This window comes from Ictalurus punctatus, chromosome 12 (genome assembly GCF_001660625.3).
Source record: "Ictalurus punctatus breed USDA103 chromosome 12, Coco_2.0, whole genome shotgun sequence".
Lineage (NCBI taxonomy): Eukaryota > Metazoa > Chordata > Actinopteri > Siluriformes > Ictaluridae > Ictalurus > Ictalurus punctatus.
This window is the reverse complement of record NC_030427.2, coordinates 19,991,731-20,013,318: the sequence shown is the minus strand read 5'-3', so window position 1 is coordinate 20,013,318 and position 21,588 is coordinate 19,991,731. Positions and strand designations below refer to the sequence as shown.

The following is a 21,588-nucleotide window of genomic DNA, read 5'->3' as shown; positions in this document are numbered from 1 at the left end:
CGCACAGAAAAGACACTACTTATATATTTAGAAAAGCTTGTTTACTACAACAGATAAAGTGTAAACAAACGAGTTGAGGTAGAGCTTTGTACTAAAGTACAAAGTTCATAAGAGTGCAAACATAAAGAATGTGAATTCAAGTGCAAAAGTGTGCATTTAGAGCGTAATGAAATGAAATCAAATAGTACAACAGATTTAGTAAACAATACCGAAAAAACAGTATGCATGGTGTGTTTGTTTTACAGCCCCAATTCCAAAAAAGTTGGGACGCTGTGTAAAATGTAAATAAATGTAAATGAAAACAGAACGCAACGATTTGCAAATCTCATAAACCCATATGTTATCCACAGTAGAACATAGAAAACATATCAAATGTTTAAACTGAGGAAATGTACCATTTTAAGAAAAAGAAAAAAAAAGAATTTGATTGAAATGATGGCCGCAACACGTCTAAAGAAAAAAAGTTGGAACAAAAGGCTGATGAACCCCCCCCCACACACACACACAAATCACATAAATCACATTTGATATGTTTTCTATGTTCTATTGTGAATAACATATGGGTTTTATGAGATTTGCAAATCATTGCATTCTGTTTTTATTTACATTTTACACAGCGTCCCAACTTTTCTGGAACTGGGGTTGTAAAACAAAAATACATGAAATACATGTCTAATTTACATATGGTTTAATAGCGTGTTTTGATAAATATCACAAATCTAAAAGGTGTGCATTATACCTGACACCTACATGAACACTTTCCAGTTGGTTTTGTGACTGTAAGTCATTCCCTTCAAATGCTATTGAAGTTAGAAACGTGTATAACAATGTCGTATGTAACTTTAGAGACGGTCCCTTAATTTCCGCATATCCGCGAATATCGAACATCCAACCAACTTTATTCAGGTACATTTAAAAGAAGCACCTTTTTACTTTCACTTGAGTATATTTTTGGATGAATGCTTGCGTATACAGGTGTTCCTAATAAAGCGGACGGTGAGTGTACTGTATAATCCATTTCACTTGTGTGTGTGTGTGTGAGAGAGAGAGAGAGAGAGACAGAGACACACACACACACACACCCAGAGAGAGAGAGAGAGAGAGAGAGAGAGAGAGAGCGCGGAGGAAGATTCCAGAATGAAAAGTAGTTCCTATTCCTCCGAGCGGTTTCTCATCTCATTCATTAGCAGTTAAGGTCTGATAAAATACCCAATTCAGTCTGATAAATACCTAAACATATGCTGTAAATTATATTTATGTTAAACTCGATTGTTAAAGAGCAGTGGCAGGATCGGAAGTGATGATGTTTCTGTATCACTCCGCCAGGCCCCAGGAGCAGGAAGTGGCTGGAGAGGAGTTTTTTTTTTTTTTTTTTTTTTTTTTGAATTTTTTTTTTTAACACCATATGGTTTATACGGTGATGGCGGATGTTGCTGAAATAGAGTCGGTGAAGAATTATCAAATAGCGTTTGAGAAGATAGACCTAAACACCAGTCGATATCCATACTGTATTGTGTGGACACCAATCCCCGTGTTATCGTGAGTTGTTCTAGTGCACCGGTTTGTTTTGACTTTACTTTCAGGAAGAGAAACAGCCGAATCTTTCTTCTGCATTAATTCAGTACCTTTTACTTTCTCTAGCTGAAACACTACCACTGAAACGACACCCAGTGATGGTGTCCTGGTCAAATGGGTATTTTCTTGTATTTCAGTGACAGCTGTTTACTGTAGCATGAAGCATGAAGCTAGCTGTGCTTGTAAAGGAAGGCACTGGAGGAGAATATGTACCCAAACACCGAGAAGGACAGCTGTGCAGAATAAACACACATGTGGGATGAAATGTGTATGCTTTGGTTAAAAAAAAATGCTTTCTTCTCTGAAAAATGAAAGCATCTACATTGTTTTAGTCTTATCTGGAGCAAAGGGCTGGCGGTGTGGGTGCAGGTTTTCATTCCAACCAAGCAAAAACCATACCTGACCTGTCTATTGAAAGCCAAGATTAGCTGATTAAACAGGTGGTATCATCAGGTGTGGCTCCTGCTCACTTGGAATGAAAACCTGCAGCCACACCGGCCCTTTCCAGGTAAGATTGGACACCCAATCGGTTTAGGCTCTATCTCAGAAGAATAACAAAGTAGCACTGTAAACAAGTACGATTAGGCATGTATTTAATTCGGTTGTAAATATGTGCTTCTTAGCCCACACATTTCACTAGAACATCCTCATACTCCTCAGCACCACACTGCTACAGCTGAAGGCCAGCTATGGAAGAGAGAATCTTTGTTTCAGTGAGGAGAATTGACTCCTACAGACTAGATTATTATTGATTTACGTTAAAAATATGAGCGTGAAATGTTATTTCCTGCAATGATCATGTTGTATAAAACACCACAGTGGTTAAAAACAGCGAGTCTGTTTAAAGCCCTGTTCGGATGGGGTTAGTTTATCAGCCGGACGTCTGTAATACTTTTTAAAAAATACACTGAAATGAGCAGAGGAGGAGCGAGTTCCGAGTGGGTCGTGTTTTCTACACTTGATGTTTAGATATTTAAGGAAGTGGCAGTGATACAACCAGTCATTATTTATAGAAAAGTAACCTGTAACTGTCGTTATAACGGCTCCTTTAATCCGCCTGCAGGATCTCGCTTTTCTTAGTCATTTTTATTTTCTTTCTCCTCCTGAAAGTGCTTTCCCAGGTAGCATGTTTTGTCAAGTCGAAGTTTTACCTCACAGACCAAGTATACGGCCTTTTCTAAAACATCCGTTTTGCGAAAGTGATGTGTTTGGAAGTGTATGCTATCACCGAGACGTGCACTACGAGAATAAATACAGCAAGTAGCGGCAGTCAATACATCATCTTTTCCACTGTGAAGAGACATCTGTGTAGAAAATCTCCAACGTGGATCTGGACTAAACTGATCAAACGAGCGCCGGGTTTGGTGGAAAACAGTGGTTAATTCACAGAAATAAAATGACTGAGGAGTGCCTATACAACAAGAAATGACCCCACGTACATTTAATCTTGTCCGAATAGGGCTTATAGAGGTCTAAGTGTGATTTATTTATTTTTATTTTTCTCCATACACAGTGAAGTTTTCTCTATTTATTTTAAGGAAGTTTGTAATTAGATTCAGTTTTATTTGTATGGCGTTTTTAACAATGGACTTTGTCCCGAAGCTGCTATACAGAAACATATATAAAACCAGGATATAAATTTTAAATGTATGAATTTATCCCTAATGAGCAAGTCAGAGGTGATGGTGGTGAGGGAAAACTTGCCGAGATGACATGAGGAAGAAACCTTGAGAGGAACCAGCCTCAAAAGGGAACCCATCCTCATCTGGCTTTAGTTAACTGAATTTGTAGCCCGTTTATGACTGTTAACAGCTTCAGTGCTATTTTAAGCTACACGGTTAACAACAAAAGCAAATAAATAGGTGTAAATAATAATGTATTACACTACTTTAAGGATGGGCTAACTTTTAAAATGCACTGAATGGAGGATGCAATGTCTATAGTGTGTCTAGCTGCGTCTGTGAGGTTTCTCCACCATGTCCAGCTCAGTGGCATCTGAAAGTCTTGTGCAGTTCACTTAGGAGTTAGCTTCATCTAATCTGAAAAATGTTTCAGATATCATCTGCTTCAGTGGTCCCCCCCCCATTCCAACTAGTGAACAGTGGCAACTCGCGAATGTATTAGTTGACTAGTCTATGGAACCCCTAATACAAGTGGTGATGTTATTTTGCTTTTCGTCTAACACATAGACACATGACAAATTCTGTAACACCTACCAAAGACAGGTCTTTAACCAAAACTGGGTAGAGAGAGAGAGCGATAGACAGAAATGTTATTGATCCTGAGGGAAATTGAATGACTTGAATAGTCTTTGGGACTAAACCGCCTTTTTTGTTGATGTCTCAGATGGCTGTTTCCATTCATTGGGCACATGGGGATCTGCACATCGGCAGGCGTGATCCGTGACTTTGCGGGGCCTTACTTTGTATCGGTAAGTTTGCAGTACTCATAATATTTTGTAGTATTTATCATATTATTTGCAGCCCATCAACGCTATAGACATCTGTGGCCAAGAGTCCAAGAGAGAAGATTGGCTAGGTGGGAGGGGCATACTCTCTTTCCTGTCAATCACAGCGACACTAGCCAATCATGGGAGACTGTCAGCTCATGTATGCAGAAGAAGGTGGATAGCGCTTTCCTCCAAGTTTGACACACATACCTGATGCAGCAAGAGCTCTAAAAGACGCATTTTTCTGGCTTTGTGTCTCGGAGGAAGCACGTTTTAGACTAAATTAAGGAGAAAATCTGGGGACAGTCCCCCCAAAAAAGAAGCAGTGAACTGATGAAGTAATGAAAACTATAAGACTGTGACATATAGATGGCTGAATAATTCTACTGGACTAACTTTTGTGTTGCAGGAAGACAACATGGCGTTTGGAAGACCAACAAAGTGAGTTAATTCAATTGAAATAAACCTGAGGGCACCTTTTTAGTTTTACATAATAATCTCTGAGTAAATCCTTTAAGGAAAGGCATGACTTAATACATTCTATAAAAAAGGGTTCTTCAGTACACTATTCAGTTATACAGATTTCCCGTTCAGGTACTGGATGCTGGATGTCAGCAAAGTATACGCCAGTGGCTCTAATGCTTGGGACACAGCAGTTCATGATGCCTCAGAGGAGTACAAACACAGAATGGTAAAGTGTATTTGTGTGTGTGTGTGTGTGTGTGTGTGTGTGTGTGTGTGTGTGTGTGTGTGTGTGTGTTTTACTGTGCGTCTACCTCTAATTTCTTCAATTGTTTTGGTAACTGCTTTGACTGCACACATAAAAATTCCTATTAGCTATAGTAAATTACCTGAATGTACTTTTTTATTTCATTCTTTCTTCAGCACAACCTTTGCTGTGATAATTGTCACTCACATGTTGCCATGGCACTGAACCTAATGCACTATGACAATAGCACCTCGTGGAACATGGTGAACCTCTGTTTGCTCGCCCTCATTAATGGCAAACATGTCAGGTGAGTGCAATAATGGAGAGCTCTGTTATTAAAATTTTGATGTATTTAATATTTTAAATGTTTCCTAAGGTAAAGCCATGTCATGCTTTTCTGTTAGTATCCTGTAAGGGAATTACACCCATGGATTATGTGTTGGTGGTGGTCAATTCTCTATACATCTTATGCCTCATATCTCTTTAGCCTATATTCTGACTTTATGGCCGCTTGCATTTTATTTCAAAAACCACACATTGTACTTCCATGCTGTCAGAATAAAGGGTTAGGGAATTTTGTTTACAGTTACATATATATATATATATATATATATATATATATATATATATATATATATATATATATATATATATATATATAGCGTTTTTCTAGACACTCAAAGCGCTTTACATAGTATGGGGGGGATCTCCTAAACCACCACTAGTGTGTAACATCCACCTGGATGATACGGCGGCAGCCATTGTGTGCCAAAACGCCCACCACACACCAGCTGTTAGTGGAGAGGAGAGAGTGATGTAGCCAAGTGAAAGATGGAGATGATTATTTGGTGTCTCCTTGCACAGAAAGCACCAGTGTTGAAAGAACAGTTAGTTTGTGAGAGAAGAATGAATCGCATGCAAAACACCCACATGGTCCAAAGAGCTAAATTAGCTGAACAACTGACATGAAGACTACATTCTCTTTAGATTACAAAGGCTTTCATACCTCACACATGTTAAACTCACTATAAACATTGATCAGGCTGTGGACCAAGCCTCGAAAGCATTCATTTCATCAATCCATGGCACAGAACTACATTCTGTTTTCTATCTTCATCTAAAATATTTGTTGTTAAACATGCATTAGGTAAGAGTACTCTATTAGTTTTTCCCACGATTAGCTCTCTAGCCGTCAAGTAGGTGGGTTATACATTTCTTGAGCCCTCCCCTATTCCCGCTCATGTTCACAAAGCTCCAGGGTCTACGGTGGCCTGTAGAGAAGTGTCTGTAAAATGAACAGCCCATCCAAACACAACAGTTCAATTCAGTTTTATTTGAATAACGCTTTTAACAATGGACGTTGTCCCAAAGCAGTTTTACAGAAATATATAAATCAGGATATAGATTTTAAATGTATGAATTTATCTCTAATGAGCAAGACAGAGGTGACGGTGGTGAGGAAAAACTCCCTGAGACGCTATGAGGAAGAATCCTTGAGAGGAACCAGACTCAAAAGGGAACCATCCTCATCTGGGTTACACCGGATAGTGCGATTATAAATAAGTAAATCCCTTCTATAAATGTGCTAAGACTACATGGTCAAATAGTGCAGTTGTGTATCCAGGAAGATTCATTACATTTTTTACATGAGCTTCTCCACTGTTCGCTGTTCGCACCCGAGTGCAAAACTGTTTGTAGTAGTTGTAGTCCTAGCCATCATAGCGTAGCATAATCAGATACTGGCTGCCTACTGCACCTTTAATACTGTACAAAAAAAAAAAAAGATGACTTTGTTCCAAAGACGTAGTATTACTGTATATAGAGAGCGGCAGTCAGAGCTCATCTAGCACGTCAGGAGAAACTAGACCAATCAGAAACCACAGCATAAACATATGAATTGTTCCCTCATTCTGATGGGAACTGAAGCTCTTGATTTTATGCATTGTGCTGCTGCCACATGACTGGCTGATTGAATTATTGCATGAATGAGCAGGGCTACAGGCATTCCTATTAAAGTGGCCTGTGGGTATATTTATTTTTACTTGAAGGATGTTATAAGGAAATTGGATGCGCACATTCAAAGGAATTTTCAGTTGTCACTCCCACTTATCACTAGGTGTTTAGTTGTATCTGTAAATGTTTTTGTTTCACTCTCTTCAAATAATCTCCATTGCAGTCCCCCAAAAACTGATGCAAGTATGAAGCAGTTTTCCCTCAGTTCCAAGCCAGTGATTGATCAACTCGAAAACTAAGTTGCTTACTGATTTGTTTGCACATTAGCTGGTGTGTGGTTCAGACTGTGTTCTGATAAACTCCGCTTGAACCATTCAGAAGTTTATGGTTGTAATTTGCTTCTACGGCAAATGGAAATAGTGGGGTTAATTTCCACAGATGGTTTAATATCTAACTTGGCTTCTCTCACCATCCTGCTCACGATGCAGCATGGATCCAGGTCCTGGTGAATTTTCAACTGTTAAACACACTTTTGGAACTTTTTATGGACTTTTTATTAGCTGACAATTACAAGTAAACAATCATCTGTTGACCGAAGCACATTTAGATCCTGAGAAGATTACAGAACGCAGAATGGCTGCAAATAGGTAAATGTTGCCTTCATGGTATAGCAGGACTTTGTTGCAAACAACAACGGGCTTGCACAAAGTATTAGGAAAATATTATCCTTGACAATGCAACAAATTTTAGTTTACTCCTTGATGGTACACTAGCTAAGTCGACCAGGCTGTGGACCTGACATTGTTACTTGTTAGCTGGCATTAATATTTCTTTAAGATTTAGAGGATTTACAAATCGTAGTTCTGTACCTTGTAGTATTTTTCTTTTACATTTGGTTTGTTTTGCCTTCCTTTTTAATCATTCATCTTGGCGATGTGTAGTAGAAAGATTTGCCTGTTTAATGATGCTTCTACTTGTTGGATATGCTTACTGCCTTATAGTAAATGTGCTGTATTGACACTAAAATTCGGCAGCCTTTAAATGCAATATCAACAAGCATACAGCAGGTGCAGGAGCCAGCTGCTGTCTGAATGAACAAAGTGGCATAATAGAAGGTGGAATTACCTTAATGGAAGAAAATGAATGAAAAGAACAAAAATATACCTTACTAGAACAGTTTATTGTATATATACTGTACCATAGCTTGCTAACAGTATTCTACAATGAAATGCATTGGCGTTGTATGAGGCGTTCCTTGCAAAGACCCAAAATATAATGAGATGCAAATTTAAGTAGCTTATTGTATTATGGACAAGTTATTACATAATAGTAACAGATGGAGAATAATAATAATGGAGAGTCGCATAAAGGAACATTATGGCAAGTAGTCTGATAAAACGATTTTTTTTTTTAATGAATAACGCAAATACACTACAGGTTTAATAATGTGTAAATAATCCTAATTGTTGTTTTTTACAACCTGTACATGGCTATTCATTTAATTATTTTCTTTATAATAGCACTGTCATTTTACTAAAAAGTCACAATGCTCTGGATTTGTTTTCAGTGTGGATTTACGGACAGATTCCCTTGCTCTTAGTCTCCTTACTCTTTGCACATACAGTGTCAGGTGCTAGATGTTCACCATTTCAACTTAGATAGACATGGATAGAAATAGAAGGAAATCTAGATTAACTGAAAAAACAAACGCACTAAATGTTCTCTAAGGTCGCAAACATGAATTCTATTATTAATTAGTTTGTTATAGTGCACTAGTAAAAAGCTGTTTTTTATGTAAAGAAGTAAGGGACATGGTGGCTCAGTCAGTGGTGAAGGCTGAAGGCCAATAATCTTCTGACCAATCAGAATTGAGAAACGGCGCTGTGGTATAATTTGGTTACATATCAAACACGTTATGTTTTCAAACGATTATGACGCCTTTCATAACATTTTTTTTTAAAGGTGCAGCAGTACAACAGAGTCTTTTTCCTCACATGGTGTGCTTGCTTTTAGGACATGGTGTTCGAGCAGCTTGCTGCAACAAAGGCTAGCAGCTGTTAAGGCTTCCCTGAGGGCTATTTTCTGTCAACAGCTTTTATTTATTTATTTTTTCTTGGGAATGGGAGTTTCTATATTCAGTGCATCATCATGGCAAACTTGGTCCTAAATGAACTAAAACATTCGAAATGACATGTCAGCTTGATACCTGCAGACACCCTGTTAAAAGACAAAGACAAGTCGCATTAGGAAGCTCAGCTACAGTAAGGTCCACCAGAATATGAATAATGAGAGCTCAGGATACAGGAGCTCAATGCTACGGAGTAAATACAAATCACAAGAGAGAGTCTTAAAGGAAAAATTCACCATGAAATCATTGTGTATTGATCTTGTTCATTAATATGTGATCTTCCTTAACAACCAGCTTTTATTTTGTAATTGAGTTGACCTTTTTACTGATTTCACACATTCCTTTTCCCTTATTCACTACACAAAATTTACAAAAATCATCCAGTTTACCTGGCTTTATTTCTCTTCCCCTGCAGCTGGGCTGGATTTCTAAAGACCTGGCTGCCCTTCCTTATATTATGCAGTGTCATTGTGTCCTTGGCTCTGTACATAAACTTGCGGTGACCACACAGCGGTAGTAAGTGAAAGCAGGACAAAGAGACTTCTGCATCCTGATGGAGATCCTGGTCTGGACCATAAAGTGGGACTCCAGTGAATGTCAGCTGGACTACAGGGGACAACAAACTCGTCCACGTGCAGACTAGGCGCCTTCACGTCTGAAACCTAATTCTAATCCTGTTTTTCACATGATTGAGAGAGAAAACCCATTATGGGTCTCTTGTCTCATTGTAATGTAAGAATTTATATACTCAAATGCTTGTCTTCCAAGGTGTGCAATTAGTGGTGCTGATTTATTGTTTATTATTATTATTCTGTCCCACAATCATAACCCCAGTTTAGACAATTAATGCAACTAATTTTATATCTTCACAGAATCACCATATGCTCTGAAACTTGATCTACCTACATTTAGTTTTCTTGATAACATGATTCTTTGTATCCTGATTATGGGTCTTATTGTCTGTGTAGTTTATTTCTACCGATTCTCTTTATTGTGCTGCAGAACAGCATGTTTTCAAGGGCCTTAGTATTGAAGTCATTTTATATACAGATATGCCTTTTGCACTCAATTATTGTACTGCCAGGTAAACATAAGATTTATTGTGTTTTTGAGGTACATTTTATGTAAATATTGGACAGCACTGTACTGTAGTGGGCAGAATTACTGCATCACTGCTCCAGGGTGCCTGGTTAGATACTGAGCTTGAGTTACCGTCTGTATTTATTCCCTGTGTTCATGTTGGTTTCCTCTGGCTTCTCTGGTTTCCTTCACCTCCCAAAACATGCCAGTAGGTGGATTGGCTGTAATAAATTACCCCTCAATGTGAATGTGTGCGTGTGGTGCCGTGCTATAGCCTGGCATTCCAATCAGGATGTATTCCCACCTTATGCCCAGAGTTCCCGGGTTAGGCTCTAGATTTACTGTGACCCTGACCTCAAGATTAAATTGATTGATTAATGTTAAAGTTATGATTTTTATTTTGGAGAAAATGTCCTCAGAAGGCTGCTTCAGTTCTTCTGAAGTTTATTTTCCTTTGCCACTCTTGCTGGCTTGGTCATTGGGGATCTAAACCTAAATCTGTATATGGATTTCTGTAAAGCTGCTTTGTGACAATGTCCGTTGTTAAAAGCACTATGTAAATAATGTTGAATTTTGGCTTTATACAACACAAGCATTACTATTACTATCCCTAGCAAAAAAATTATATAATCACCACACTTAAAGGATTCTCACCTGGCTTTTTTACTTTGTAGCAAATTTAATAAAATCACAGATATGACACAAAACAATTTTTGGTTAATAGCTGAACATTCTGACTTTGTGAAATGTACCACAAACAAATTAAATTAAATAATTTTAATTAATGGCATGTTTTTTTTTCCAGATGAAGTTGAAGGGGAAATTATTGCATGACCTTGTAATCTGAATTTCTAAGTCTAAAAATGCAAATTATCCTGCAGTTAATAGAGAGTGCTTACAGACCCTTACCGTGGACTTTTTCAAAGGAAACATCGCCCCAACAAAAGAGTTGACAATTGAAACAATGGAAAGGATTATAAAACTCCTTCAAGAAGGAAATCAGACTGGGTTGTTCCCAGTCAGCGGTGTCTAAAAATTGGTATAAGTACAAAAAAAATTTTTTTCAAAGTGTCAGGATAGAAAACTCAATTTGCCTTGAAAACAGAAAATGGCCAATAAAACAAATTAAAAAAAAAAAAAGGGTAGAAACAGGAGTCAATGTATGTGACAGAACTGTACGAAATCAGCTGAGTGAAATGGGATTTACGTTTAGAAAAGGCAAAAGAAAACCAGCACTAACACCTAAACAGAATAAAACAAGGTTACAGTGGGCTGAAGAGATGCAATTATGGAGTGTGGATGATTGGGTGAAAGTGATCTTTAGTGTTGAATCACGAATCTGCACTGGTCAAGGAGATGATGCTGGACCTTTTGTCTGGTGCCAATTTAATGAAATATATAAAGATGACTGTCTGACGAAAATAATCACATTCCTCCACTCATTTATGATACAGGGTTACATGTCGGGTAAAGGACCAGGGGAGACCTCAACAGTCAATGCACAAGGGTACTCTGAAATTTTGGAGACTTTTCTTATTCCTTCGATAGAAAATAAGTTTGGTGATGATGAAGTCATTTTTCAGGATGATAATGCATCTTGCCACAGAGCAAAGAGTGTTAAAGCTTTTCTTCAGGCAAGGCAGATCAGCTCCACGATATGGCCAGCAAACAGTCAGGATCTCAATCCCATTGAAAATTTATGGTGGAAATGTAAAAAAACTGGTCCATGACAAGGCTCCATCCTGTAAAGCTGATCTGTCAACCACTATTCAAGAAAATTGGAACCAACTTGATGGAGAATATTGTTTTTCACTAGTGAAGTCCATGCCTCAAAGAATTCAGGCTTGAGGAGGAGCAATAAAGTACTAATTGTGATTGTTTTTTTTTTCTGTTGATGATTCCATAATTTTTTCTTTTAATTGATCTGGAAAAAAATATGCCATTAATTAAAACAATTTAATTTGTTTGAGGTAAGTTTCATGAAGCCAGAATATTCAGCTGTTAAACAAAAATAGTTTTGTGTCATTTGTCCAATAAACAAATGATGTAGTCAACCAACAAGCCAAAATGCACAAGCCATGAGGCAACAAAAATGAATTTACATTAATATACTCTAACATACACTAATGATTACATACATGCAGTCTATAGAATATTAGAGGCTTGATTTTTTTTACTACAGTGAAGTGTTGTAAGACCTTCAGCAGTGTTGATGGTAGTGCGTGTCAGGAAAGGCTTGAACAATAGTAGTGTATTCTGCCTCATCTCACCACTATAGGTGAACAAATTGAGCCGGGCTGATTTGTATTTAAAACAGATTTCCTTTCCCTTAAATGACCAAGGTGGAACTAAAACCTGTCAGATTGCACGCCACCTAGTCGACCTCAGCATTCATAGTAAAAGCACAACTCTTCTCTTCATGAAAAGGAGAAACATAAAATGTTTTAATCATAAACTTGTTTTAATTTTTAAAAAAATGCACACAAGTGATATTTGTAGTGCTGATCCCTAATGTTGCATGTGTTCCACTTTGATGACATCCAGCGTGTCGTCATGTAATGGATTAAATTGTGTGTAAACTTCATGAACATCTGAATGAACCCACATGATTCATGTATTAGGACCAATCACATATGTTAAGTGTGCTTTGTATTATGTAGAGTTTATTCTAACTATTATGTCAAGCCTTGTTGTTTGCTTTTCTCCATTGTACATATTAACTTTGCATTTGGTTTCAAACACCAGACAAACCCTGATGTAATTCTAAACCATGATCAGGACACCAGATCCATCACTATAGTTCCTGTGTCTGCATAAAAACCTGCCATTGTTTGGAATCAAACAGGAAAAATTCCACGGCCCCTTTCCTCCTCTCACCCCCTTTGCCTTCACTGATTATCCTATCTTTCACACTTGCTTGTTCTTTGAAACAGCAGGTAGCCAGGGGTAGTCACACATTCACACATTCCTGCTACAGATCTTGAATCTCCTTGAGTGTGTGAGGAGAGTGGCCCCTGCTGGTTCCAGCCAAAGCTGACAAGAGACCCATTGTGTCATTTCTTTTAAGGCAAAGTAATGCCATTTTAACTGGGCTTTGGTTTAGATCAGTCTGTATGTGGTTTTATCAGTTACCCTGGATACAAAAGTCATGTTATCTTGTTATCAAGACCCAATGATCATGAGGTAAATCAAATTACCCCACCCTCTTTCACTCCGACACAAAGATGGTGAGAATGGATGATAAACATAGTCTGATCTTTCAAAAAATAAAATAAATAATATCTAGAGATCTTTTTCTAATCTTCAAACTGTCCAGGGAATGTGCACCCTCAGAGTCCTGTTCTTGACTGACAGGAGTGGAACCCGATGTGGTCTTCTGCTGTTGTAGCTCATCCACCTCAAGATTTGTGATGTGCGCTCTGAGATGCTTTTCTGCTCACCACAGTTGTGAAGAGTGGTTATTTATGTTACTCTAGCATTACTGTAAGCTTAAACAAGTTTACCCATTCTTCTCTGACCCTCTCACATCAATAAGACATTTTTCTTACAATTGATTGGACAGAGTGACTGGTGTGTGGGTGTGGGTACAAGAAGTTTGGAACAAGCAAGACTCTTCCTAGAGCTGCCTGTAGAACATCTGTAGAGAGACATGAAGACATTGCTTCCCTCTTTTAATATAATGCATAAGAAAGAAAAGGAGTAGCAAAAAAAAAGTTGGCACGCATCACTACATTTGTTGGAAACTCAATGCTGCTCATCACCCTGAGAACACCATCCATGCAAACACCATCCATGCTGTGGAGATGGTTTTCATCAAAGCTGATCAGGTTTAAGGCAAGATGGATGGACCCAAATACAGGGAGAAAAGGCATCCAATCTGCACACATTCTGACCTAGGGGAAATTTAGCACCGCCAAATTGCCTACCTGTATGTTTTTTTGGACAGTGGGAAGAAACCCAGAGAGCCTGGCGGAAACCCACGTAAACACTAGGAGAACACACGAAACTCCATACAGACAGTACTCCAAGCTCAGGATCAATCCCAGGACAGTGGTTTCTGGCAGATATATGAGCAAGATTGTATTTTGTAGCACAAAGATGAGTTAAAGTGGAAATTAAATTGTGCTGATGTCCAAAAATGCAGTCTTAAAAATAAAATCACAAGTTAGAGTTGATTCCAGGACAATAGAGAGTCTCACAGCAAACATTATACAGAGAATTTCTTCTGGAGAAGAAGCTCTAGAGAAGAGAAGAGCGAGAGAAGGAAAGAGTAGAAGAGAATAGTTCTTTGTGATTACTTGTAGTTTATTAGGAATACAGATCCATCAGGTGCCAATAATTCTGCTTATTTCAGTACATTTGTGAATATCTTTCTACAAGTGAAAAATATTTCTAATCGATGCTCACTGTACTCTAGAGATATTTTTAAAAAATGTGTTGTTAGTCCAGTCCAGGCTTTAGCAGCATCCTGAGGAGGAAGAGCAGAGTGTTTTGAAAACATGCTACTGATCTGAGTACTGAACAGCGCGAGAAATTAAGAGTACAGGGATTATTTTTTGTGGGGTGTATATATATATATATATATATATATATATATATATATATATATATATATATATATATATATATATATATATATAAACTTGTATTTAGTTGTTGGACTTTCCTCTCAGACATGAGTAGGTCACCCTCCTCCTCCTCTTCCTCCCCTCCTCCAAGCGTGTGTCCAGCGTTCCTGCTTTCATTTCATTGTTCCACAGGATTTCAGATGGTTCTCTTTCTCATGATAATCAGCTCCTGCTTCTCACTTCATTACACATGGCTTCTCCAAGACGCAGAGGGAGCTGAGAGCACGGTGGGATCATTCATAAGTTCACAAGTTCTCCTCAGGAACACCACGCCAGACGTTATTTGGAGAGTGTTTGCATTTCGTTAGACCAGGACGCACAACTTTTTTAGGATTTGTCTTACTTTCCAAAAAGGACGTCTCACGCAGCTGGTACAGAGTGATATATATATATATATATCTTTTGTTTGTTTGTTTGTTTAAAACAAGCATGTTTGTTCGTCCTGTTTAAGCTACTCGGTCGAGGTGAATTTAGAGAAAGTTTGAAGGTATTTACCTGGTTCATTTTCAGACTTTACGAAATGTGCGTGTTCGCGCTGCGCGTCGTGTTCGCGCTGCTGTGCGTCCACGCTACGCGCTCTGCGTTATGTCCAGCTGGTTGTGAATGTTCAGAAGCTGCACAAACTGTGAAGTGTGTTTCTAAGGATCTTCAGGACATACCGACAGGCATTCCTACCTACACAAGGAATTTGTTCATCACGGGCAACCACATTAGACGGATTGGTCCAGAGTGTTTTAAGGGACTGGACAATGTGACAACGTTATCACTCAGCAACAACAGGTAAAATGTTTTCCCCCTCTGGATTATTTCCATTTCTTCTAATCTAAAATGACTAAATTGCACAGTGATTGATTCCGATCCTCTTTTTCTGTGTAGAATATCTGAGGTGGCGTCTCACACATTCTCCAGCCTGCGTAACCTCAGATCATTGGACCTGAGCAGCAACCAGCTGGTGTTGATTCACCCTGAGGCCTTCATAATGCACAACCACACTCTGAGAGAGCTGAATTTCAGCCGAGCTCTCTATAACCACTCCTCGGTCACTAACTTGGCTACAGCTCTGCGCTGGAGCAGCTTGGACAGTCTGCTTGGGTTGGACCTGTCAAGCAATGGCCTGATCTTCCTACCCCCTTATATCTTCTTTCGTATGAGCAGTCTGCGCCGGCTTCAGTTGGCCAACAACTCCATAGTATCCATTACCAATGAGACGTTGCTGGGTTTGGAGCACTTAGAAGAGCTAGATCTCAGCCATAATGCCCTTAAAACCTTCAACAAGGAAGGCTTGACGGAGTTGGAGCGCATTCCGAAAGCAAAGTTATACCTTGGGCAGAACCCATACACATGTACCTGTGGAATTGAGCCGTTCATCATCTTGCTAAACACTTCGCTGGACCGTGTTGTAGATGCAGAGCATGTGGTCTGTGTGTTCCCTGTTGAATTGCGCAACGTTTCTTTACTGCTTGCAAGGAAGTTGGTGCTTGAATGCTATCACGTAGAGGAGAGCAACAATCTGGCTCTGCAAACATCCTATGTCTTCCTAGGCATAGTGTTGGGTTTTGTGGGCCTAATGTTCCTCTTTGTGCTGTACCTGAACCGGAAAGGTATCAAGAAGCGCATCTATGAAATGCGTGACACCTGCAGAGAGATGTGGGAGGGGTATCATTACCGGTATGAGATTGACTCTGATCCCAGGTTGTCACAATTGTCCACGAGTGCAGATGTGTAATTTGGACTACTGCTAGTTTGACCCAAGTTCTTCCACCCCAGTGTCTTTATTTGAACTTGATTGCTAGCAAATTTTATATACTTAAAGAAATTTGACAAAATCTAAATGTTTTGTAAATATGAACATTGTTACAAAAGGTTTTCAGGCAACATTAATACTAGCAACCTGCACACCCATTCTTTTTCATACATCCATCATCCTGTCCATCTCCGTTCAGTGCATTAACCACTAGTGATGCGTTCCAGTGTCCATTACCACCACATTTTCCAAATTATCCCTTGTATCACCGGAGTAAAGGGTCAAGTGACTTGGTTTAGGTGGGTCTAAGACTATTCTGTTATTCCATTTAGACCTAGTAGGCATTTACTGCTTTGGGTGGAAGCAATTGTCGTACTAAATCTCTTCTACTGCATGCTGTGGATGTATTTTTCCCTGATGTTCATTGAATCAAAGAGCTGGGCCACAATCAGCGAGGATACGGAGCCCACTCTGCCCCTCTGCACACAGGGAGCTGTGAAGAATGTGGTTGCCTTTCTCTACAAAGCATTCCAGTGCAAGGATAACCTCCTCTAAGCTTACCACAGAGCCACAGAGAAACACACTTCCTTTGTGTCAGATAAACAGAATGAAAGAAATGAAAAGGGGGATCTTTCGAGAAAGGAGACCAGCTGTGGAAATCTCTGGTGCTCTTCTCCTTCCTTTTTTTCGGAAGAAACTTTACTGTGTTTTTATTCCTCTCATTTTTTCTGTCAGAATGATGAAAACCAGCCCTGCGAGAGGCTTGCTGAAGACTGTAGTGGGCCTGTTGGCTGTTTGAAGGCACAGCCTGGCTCAGCTCCTAGTAACTTCAGCAGTTTTTTGTGCTTGGGGGATTTTTATAAGTGATAAGATGCAGATGAATCTGGAATGGTTTAGGTTCAGATGTTTTATGTGTCAAAATGTATGGGGCAGAATTCGTTCTTTGTGTACTAGAAGCCAAAAGCATGGGCTTGGATGTCATGGGTTTGTACTTATTTTATTTTTTAAAAAAAATAAATAAATTATAATGATAATCCAGTGGAAACGCAGTCAGGACATTTCAAAACTGAAATAATTACTTGGTCTGAACTAAACCACTCTGTTCACATAACTTTATTTAAATGTAGGATTAGACTTAGTCAGTACCCTGGAAACTGACCTGGCTCCATAAACCATTATAGTACATTCACTAGTACAACACCTGCTGATTTTGAATTAAAAGATTAATTTGTGCTTGAAGCTCCTCATTGTCATAAAAGCCTTTGTCATCAAAAAAAGCGGTTTAATGTTGCTCTGTACTTGACAGTTTATTTAACATGTACATGCCTTGCTGTCAAATTGCAGTTCATAACTACATATGAAGGTGTATGCAAATAATTTTTTTGGAGTCTTTATGTATGTCATGCATTGAATGAACAAAATCGATGGCTTCCACAAAGCAAGTTTTATCTGAATTCTTAATAAAATGTTAAAACGTAAGTAATAAGTGTCCCTTTACTTTGTTTATCTTTATTCAATCTCTTTTTTTCCCCCGTCTCTGCTCTGGGGACACTGTATCATGACAAACGTTGCGCTCTGACCCCAGCTTTCTGGGATGCTGGGATATCCGAAGGAAATAATTTCACTGTTTCACTGGACTTTTGCTTGCTTTCCTTCTTGACCCCTATTGTGAGGAAGCCTTGTGTCTCAGTGTGCTAGAGTTTTTGCCCCTTCGCTGAGACAAGGATGCATCTCTGTCTGAGGTATCTGGGTCTAGCCACAGGCTGATAATCCACTGAAATTCTTAGTTTCAGAAGACCCAAGGGAGCTACTACTGCAGCTGCGGTCAGCAGTCCTAGCGTCCTGAGCAGGAGACAGTACCACAAATAGCAACCCGCCTGAAATCAACTGGTGAGTGCACTCTCAATGTTAAAGTAAAACATAAACAACCTAGAGGACTTTTTTTTATTATTATTATTATTTTAAAAATCTGAATGACATCCTTATACTGCAGTAAGAAACAAACTGACACCAATAATCATTTAATTGCCATTATAGACAATATGACTTTAACAGTGAACTGCAAATGATTAAAAATGTTCAGGAAAAACCTATAACAGTCAGATGAGCAGACAGCTGGTAGCCATCTCTCTCTCTCTCTCTCTCTCTCTCTCTCTCCCCCCCCCATACACACACTATGGATTACATAGAGTAGATCTAGACACACGGACTGTGTCCAGACACTTGCGTGAGTTAAATTTCATACGGGGAACATGAATATGTTTAAGTTTGCCATATGCAAATATTGAAAAGTGATTAACATCCACATGCCCTTTGCACATCTTAAACATTTGTGTGAAAGATTCAAAATTCTTGGGTTAGGTTCAAAGTAATTTCTTGCTTCAGATCATCATGGCTTGAAAAAATAAATCGAATGGAAATAATATATTTAAATGCAATTTGAGTAATAATCCTAGTTATACCAACTGACTGAAACCAGTTACCCCACTTGACAGCTATTAATGATTGTGTTAGGCTAATTGAAATGTTTATTTGTACAGAAAATCTTAGCTTCAGGTCAGTTGTTCATCAGGTCAGTGTAAATTAATTCACACTTAAAACAATGTCGTGGTATTATAGTGCTACCACAAACAAATTCTTTTTCTTTCGCTTCCTTTCTCTAGCACAATAATAATATTTAAGGATAATATTACTTATTTTGCATATTTGTCAATCCAAATGTATAGCTTGCTGGTTTTACATGTATTTACATTTCTATATACATTGAAATATATTTTCTAACAGAGATGACCCTAGGTATAATGCGATTTTGTTCATTAAACATAGAATAAGATTTTATTAAACAATTGAAGTGACTGTTCTGACCTGTGATATTGGTATTAATTGCAGTGCCTTTATGCGAAAATTCTGCCAAACAGTTTGGAGGCAGATGGAGGTGGTGTCTAAATTGGTGACCCCAAAATGCTCCTATCTTCTGCAAATCTTCAACCTTGATCCTTAAAGAACCTCTTCCAGGCAGTTCTGCTTGCTGTAAACTTCTTAATTATTGCCCTAAGAGTGAATGAGTGTTTTCACTGTGTGGTGATGTTTCTTTGGGAAACATAGAAATGCAAAGGCAGTCCCAATTAATTAATTTTATTTGGGGGCTTCTAATATACACTCTGAGTTACATGGGCTTTATGAAGATGCACATGAACCATCTTGGTATACTCTTGAATCATTAATATAATCTCTTCTCTGTCTGCTCTAGTGTACTAGCCTGTTGCAACAATAATATATAAACATTAATTGCTTAGATTTAAAACTTATATTAAAACTCAGATTGTAAAACCAACTCTTCATATTTGAACAGTTTAGAAGACACTTTCCTTTTCCTGGAATTCCCCAGGGTTGTGTCAGGGTTGTGTCTCCATTCTTGTCCTGCTCACTCTTAGTGCAGGTAGACTAGAAGATTTTGTTGGAGTTAAGGAGACGGCTCTTTCCTGGCTCCTTAACGTTATTAGTAATCTGGGATGTTTTTTTATGCCATCACACCCATCTCACACTTCTCCCAGGAACCGGAGTGAGCCATGGCTTGTTGGTGGAGTGCCCAAAAGCCTGGTTTGCCTTCTGCTGCTTCTCTATTAGTTAAATCTGGCAGTGTTTAATGCATATAAATTCCATCAATGCTCCATGTATCCAGTACAGTGCCCTCCACTAATATTGGCACCCTTGGTAAATATAAGCAAAGAAGGCTGTGAAAAATGTTATATTGTTTATTGTCTTTATTGTTGAACCTTTTTGATCTTTTGTTTAAAAAAAAATAAATCACAAAATACTCTGCCCTCATGGACATAAAACGATTGCAAACACAGCACAGGTTTATCATTAAAAAAAATCTTTGTTAAATATAGGTGTGCAACAAATATATATTTGAAGTATATTCCCATTGATATTTAGCATTTTTTTAGTACATCGGGGTGTCTAGGAACAGGAAATTGTTCAATCATGACTTACTGTTTCACAGGGGTATAAATATGAGCTTTTTGGTAATAAAACACCAGAGGTGGTTTGGTGCACACAGAGAGGTAGCCATATGGAAAAGGACCTTATGCCTGTGGGTACATATGGTGGGGGCTCTTTAATGTTTTGGGGCTGTTTTTCTGCCAGAGGACCTGGACATTTTGTTAGGATACATGGCATCATGGACTCTCTCAAATATCAACAGATATTAAATGAAAACCTGACTGCCTCTGCCATAAAGCTTAAAATGGGCTGTGGTTGGATCTTCCAGCAGGACAATGACCCAAAACATACATAAAATCAACACACAAATGGTTTACTGACCACAAAATCAAGGTCCTGCCATGGCCATCCCAGTCCCCTGACTGAAACCCTGTGGGGTGAATTCACATCATTCTGCTCCTTTCCCCACAAATTCCTTATCTGAGTATATCAAGGACATTAATTCCTGGATGACCAGTAATTTTCTCAAACGCAATACTGTATAACACGATGTGTTAGAACATCTGGAGATGCTACTACTATCTCGTCTCCCTGATCAGTTCATTGGTATTAATGGTGTTCTGGTCAGACCCTCCTCTACAGTCCGCAACCTTGGTATTATCTTTGACTCCACGCTCCTTTTTTTTTTTTTTTTAAACTCTCACATCTCCTCACTCACAAAAAACAGCTTTCTATCATCTTTGAAATATTACTAGACTTTGCCCCATTCTCAACAGCAAAAATGCTGAAACCCTTGTCCGTGCCTTCATCGGTTCTCGGCTTGATTATTATAATACTTTCTTTTCTGGCCTTCCCACTAAAACAATCAATAAATTGCAATGCATCCAGAATTCAGCAGCCAGGGTTTTCTCTCACTACGAAATCATCAAACATCACTCCTGTCCTGTCTTATTTAGTTCTGTGTCATCTCATGTAGTTAGTGTTTTGTTTTATGTAACACCATGGTCTTGGACGAACATTGTTTTGTTTCACCATGTACTGTACCAGCTGTATATGGTTGAAATGACAATAAAGCCACTTGACACACCACTTTATGACTGTGCTGTCATGTTTTTTGAGATTTTGTGTTGTTATTAGTGTCTGCTTTCTAATTGTAAAGCGACCTTGAGTTTATAGAAAGGTGCTATAAAAAACTTATTCTAAAAATTTTATTTAATTGATTATTGGAATGGATTAGAATTATGAAGATATTTTTATTTGTGAAGTTTTAGGGTAGGCTTTAGAACATTTTTGACGTCTTTTTTATTTGTGCATTACATAGAAAGAGCATTTGTCTGGACATTGACAGCTCATGTTCTTTTTTGTAAACAAGTGGAG

At 38.5% G+C, this 21,588-nt stretch overlaps 2 protein-coding genes across 3 annotated transcripts; both read left to right on the top strand.

Moving 5' to 3' along the window:
- The first annotated feature begins 1,355 nt into the window (after positions 1-1,355).
- Positions 1,356-10,142, top strand: tmem222b (transmembrane protein 222b). The gene is made up of 6 exons (XM_017482481.3): positions 1,356-1,539; positions 3,922-4,006; positions 4,434-4,465; positions 4,619-4,715; positions 4,910-5,040; positions 9,230-10,142. Exons 1-6 carry the CDS (start codon positions 1,406-1,408, stop codon positions 9,315-9,317), a joined length of 567 nt encoding a protein of 188 aa, XP_017337970.1. The 5' UTR covers positions 1,356-1,405; the 3' UTR covers positions 9,318-10,142.
- Positions 10,143-14,558: 4,416 nt separating this feature from the next.
- tpbga (trophoblast glycoprotein a) lies at positions 14,559-17,745 on the top strand. 2 transcript variants are annotated; one of them, XM_017480683.3, is made up of 3 exons: positions 14,559-14,893; positions 15,033-15,302; positions 15,399-17,745. In XM_017480683.3, the coding sequence occupies exons 2-3, from the start codon at positions 15,043-15,045 to the stop codon at positions 16,246-16,248; spliced, it is 1,110 nt and encodes a 369-aa protein (XP_017336172.1). In that variant the 5' UTR covers positions 14,559-14,893; positions 15,033-15,042; the 3' UTR covers positions 16,249-17,745. The 2 variants fall into 2 exon arrangements, with proteins under 2 accessions (XP_017336172.1, XP_017336171.1); XM_017480682.3 differs by having other exon boundaries at positions 14,560-15,302.
- The last annotated feature ends 3,843 nt before the right edge of the window (positions 17,746-21,588 follow it).